A 4,013-nucleotide genomic window follows, 5' to 3' on the forward strand; every position below is an offset into this window, starting at 1 on the left:
TGATTGAATGAAAGAAAAATGGCCTTTTTTATCCGCCGCCACCACCACCTTGAAAGAGTGGAGGGGGGGGGGGGGGGTGCATGCCGACGAAAGGGAGACGTGTCGCTTGGTGACCTTGATGACCTAGAGCATCTCAAGGATACTGGCAGTTGCAGGTGTTCTTAACCCCTTAACAGCGAAGCTAATTTTTTGCTTTTAGATAATAGTTTGCTTTTATCTTTATTATTGTTAACGGGGAATACAGCGTTTCCACCAAGAGAGCAGTCAGACTATCGCAACTGGGACTTCAATTGTCTATAATAGTTTTGCCGTTACTTGTCTTTTGATGATAGAAGATTTGGTTTTAGGTCAAAGATCGAATTTCGCCGCTGAAAAGGTTGCATTGCTACTGGTTTGCTCTCCCCCCCCCCACCTTTTTTTTTCTTCTTTTTTTTTCACCTTAGTATTGTTGATTGCTGCTATTTCATTTTTTATGATTAGCAAGTGCCGTAGGAGTCTCACAGGATGCAGGAGTACTGTAATTCACCCTTTGCCAGTGACACTGATTTTTTTGTTTTCAAATAATAGTCTTCATTTATATTATTTTTTTAACGCAGAAAAAAAAAAACGTTTCCACCATAAAAGCAGTAAGAATATTGATAAAAAGCGCTTTGAGCACTTTGGGTGGATATTGCCCTATATAAAAGCTCAAGTTTTTAAATTGTAATTTGTTTTTTGTCTTTTGATGAAAACGGTAAGATTTTATTTTTGGTCCAAGTAAGATTGATATTCGCCTTTAAAAGGTTAAGTTGTTTTGTTTTTTTCAGGTTTTTTCGTTTTGTTTTTCGAATGCGGATACGCTGCTTCTTCCTTTTTTTTTTCCTCAACTGGCAAGCTATCGCTGTACTTACCCGCATGGCTTGCACACACAAAAGGATACATCTAGGTCACAAAACCTTAAATCCAGGTCACAAAATCAGACAACTAGGCCACACATCAAGACATCTCTGTTTCGTTTGTTCCAAGATAGCAAAACAAACCAGACGTCTTGGAGTTCAAAAGAGATTTCCATAAAATATTTGGTATTTGCAAGACCCCCAGAAACCAATTCCCTATACAGCTCTTGTGCACGGTTACTTATGACCTTGATTTCTTTCGTACCCACCCCCCACTTATTGTGTGTTATAGGCAGAACATAGTAAATAGCTGGACTGCCACATGCGTGACTAAATTGGCCAAAGAGAGAATCTATACTTTGGCATTAGACACCCATTACCTGATGTCTTGGTTTTAATCCTAGCCTAGTGAGAGAGAGAGAAAAAAAAAAAATCATACATGTATCTGCAAACAAAAGAACGTTTTCATTTTACATTGAGATGGGAAGGGGAAGGGATAACATTATGAAAAGAAAGAGAGAGAGAGAGAGAGAGAGAGAGAGAAGAGAGAGAGATAGAGATAGAGAGAGAGAGAGAGAGAGAGAGAGAGAGAGAGAGAGAGAGAGAAGATGGGCGGGGGATGGGGGGATAGTAAGGGGGAATGGGAAAAGATGAAAGAAACAATGGGTTGCCTGATGACGTAGATCAAAGGATTGTTACAGCGGTGTTCACGGAGCGTACTTCGTGAAATTTTAACCTTTTACAGTGACACTGATTTTTTTCTCCAGATTGCTTATGCAGAATAAATCGTTTCCACCAAGAGAGCAGTAGTAAGAGTATATTTCGACTCGGGCTTCAATTAAACTATAAATCGCAAAGCTTGTCTTTGATAACATTAAGACTAAGATCTGGAGTTTGGGGGGTGTAAGATGGAATCTCGCCATTAATGGTTAAAATTGTTTTGATTTTTAAAAGAATAACACACACACACACACACGAGCGCGCGCGGTCACGACAGCGAGGACCATCTATTGCTTGTGTTGCAACGGTAAACCAGTTTACATGTACGTAGATCCTGAGGCTAGATGCCCCGTTACCGTGTACGTAGGCACTCCCAAAAAAAAAAAAGAAAGAGACACACACACACTCTCACACACACACACACACACACACAGAGTCTCGCATCCGCTACGAACTAATTTTGCGCACCAATTTTTACTGCACTAATGCACCAAATTGCATACCTATCTAGGGACACTTTTTTTCCGTATCTTTTTCTCAATTCTCAATAAACTTTTTAAAAAACCTTTGTTTTGCACGGCAGGCACCAACCATTGGACAGACGGAAACCCACACGATTTCGCGAGGAATGAATCATGAAAATATTTAGGATATAATTTCAAGGCACAACTTTTGAAATTCATCAAGGATTGTCTAGTACCGAATGTTTTTTTATAGAAAACAAATGCATCTTCAAATCTAAACTGCTTTTGACGGTTAGCGGTAAGTTTTTTATTATTTTTCTGTCCAAACAAATGATTTGTCTGGTATAGAAGCTAAGTATTGGTAACACCGGCTCACCTCTCTAGACTAAGATCTAAAAGTTAAAAGTAAGGTATCATATTAAATGGTTTTTAAAGGCCTCTCTGTCTATGTAAAAAAAATATCATTAATTTTAATTTTGGTAAAATATCGAACACCATGCCATAAACAAGAACTATTGACATTGATTTGAATTTAAAACTCACACTATTCATCGACATCTTGAAACTAAACCGTTGTGGGAACTTGCAAAGATTATATACTTTGTAAACGGGACTCTTCGAAAAACCTTTGTTTTGTCTGTGAGTTGTAGATGATGTATAGATTTTTTTTTCAAAGAATATTTTGACCACAGCAGACAGCTTGACTTGTCAAACATAAACGTCAACAACGTCAAACCGGAAGCAACGATGAAAGTATGACAGTCATGACAGTTTTAGATGTTTTACGCACTAGACGGTAAAGTATCGATTTCCAGTGTCGTAGGTTTTGTTTTAGAACACTTATTCCACCCTCCTACCATTCATTAAATGAACTGACAAATAGTTGGAATGTTTTAAAAGATATGTCTAAAGAGTTCTGTCACATCATAACACCATGTCAAATGTGATGTAAAATGTGACTTTAACATTATGCTCTGGTCAGTTTTAGGAGTCGAGTTGGACAATATCGACCAATTAAACGTCCTCGTGTGGATAAAAAGTATGTTGAGTATAAAAAGATTATGCAAACATGAAATCTGCAGCCGTGGCATAAAAGTATTTTTATATGACAGTATTGAAACTTATCATTGAAATTACACTTTTGAAGTGATCTCACAGTGTAAGTAGATTTAAGGCAGTCAAATATTATTTTCGGTATACATATGATATTATATATCATAATATTATTATATAATGAATGAAAATATCAAAATGTATGGATTCTCTTCAGTTATCAACATTCCTTCCAAGAACTGAATCGGAAATTCCACCTACTTCTCCTTTCGTTTTTCAACTTGTTTGACCTGAGCTGATCCGATGGAGATATAGGGTTGCTGTCAGAGGAGTGTACAACTTGTATAAGCAAGCCTATACTTATAATGCATCCATACATAGTTGGATCACTTTATACTATTGCATTCATCGTGTCATCTGAGATTCTTTATCAATTTGTCTTCAAGAGAAATAAACGTACCAATTCATCCCGTTCCGGAATGAAAAATGACGATCGTCTGAGTTCAACATCATTGAAAGTTTTGTTCTTCCCTGATAAAGAAGTTGCATGCAGAGATTACTTCATCTCTGAGGATAGCTGTTTTAGAGACAAATGTAATTTCTCTCACAGCAGTACCTCTCTCAGTACATTGTACAAATACTTAATGACTTGTGTGAAATCGCTAGATGTATGTGTATATGTTTTCACATGTAAAGATCTGGCTGACATCCTGTCAACACTTTATAAAAGAGGAGTGAAAGTTAGAATTATAACAGACTCTGGGCAGCTTCAAAGTGCAGGTTCACAGATATGGAGATTAGTAAAAGAAGGTAATCAAATCAGATTTTATGTTTATATTCGATCTATGTTCACACTGTCACTGACCTAAAATGTTCAGGGTCACAGATTGAGATTGATGAT

At 37.2% G+C, this 4,013-nt stretch overlaps 1 protein-coding gene across 1 annotated transcript; it reads left to right on the forward strand.

Annotated features, from left to right (window-relative positions):
- Positions 1 to 3,477: 3,477 nt before the first annotated feature.
- On the forward strand, positions 3,478 to 3,922 carry LOC144961645 (uncharacterized; the record flags this gene model as incomplete). The annotated part of the gene is made up of 1 exon (XM_078894762.1): positions 3,478 to 3,922. A coding segment is annotated over exon 1 (445 nt), but the record flags the coding sequence as incomplete, so codon positions are not given.
- Positions 3,923 to 4,013: the final 91 nt, after the last annotated feature.

Source organism: Berghia stephanieae, unplaced genomic scaffold, assembly GCF_034508935.2.
Source record: "Berghia stephanieae isolate SIO BIC M18660-M18661 unplaced genomic scaffold, UCSD_Bste_1.3 scaffold3434, whole genome shotgun sequence".
NCBI lineage: Eukaryota > Metazoa > Mollusca > Gastropoda > Nudibranchia > Aeolidiidae > Berghia > Berghia stephanieae.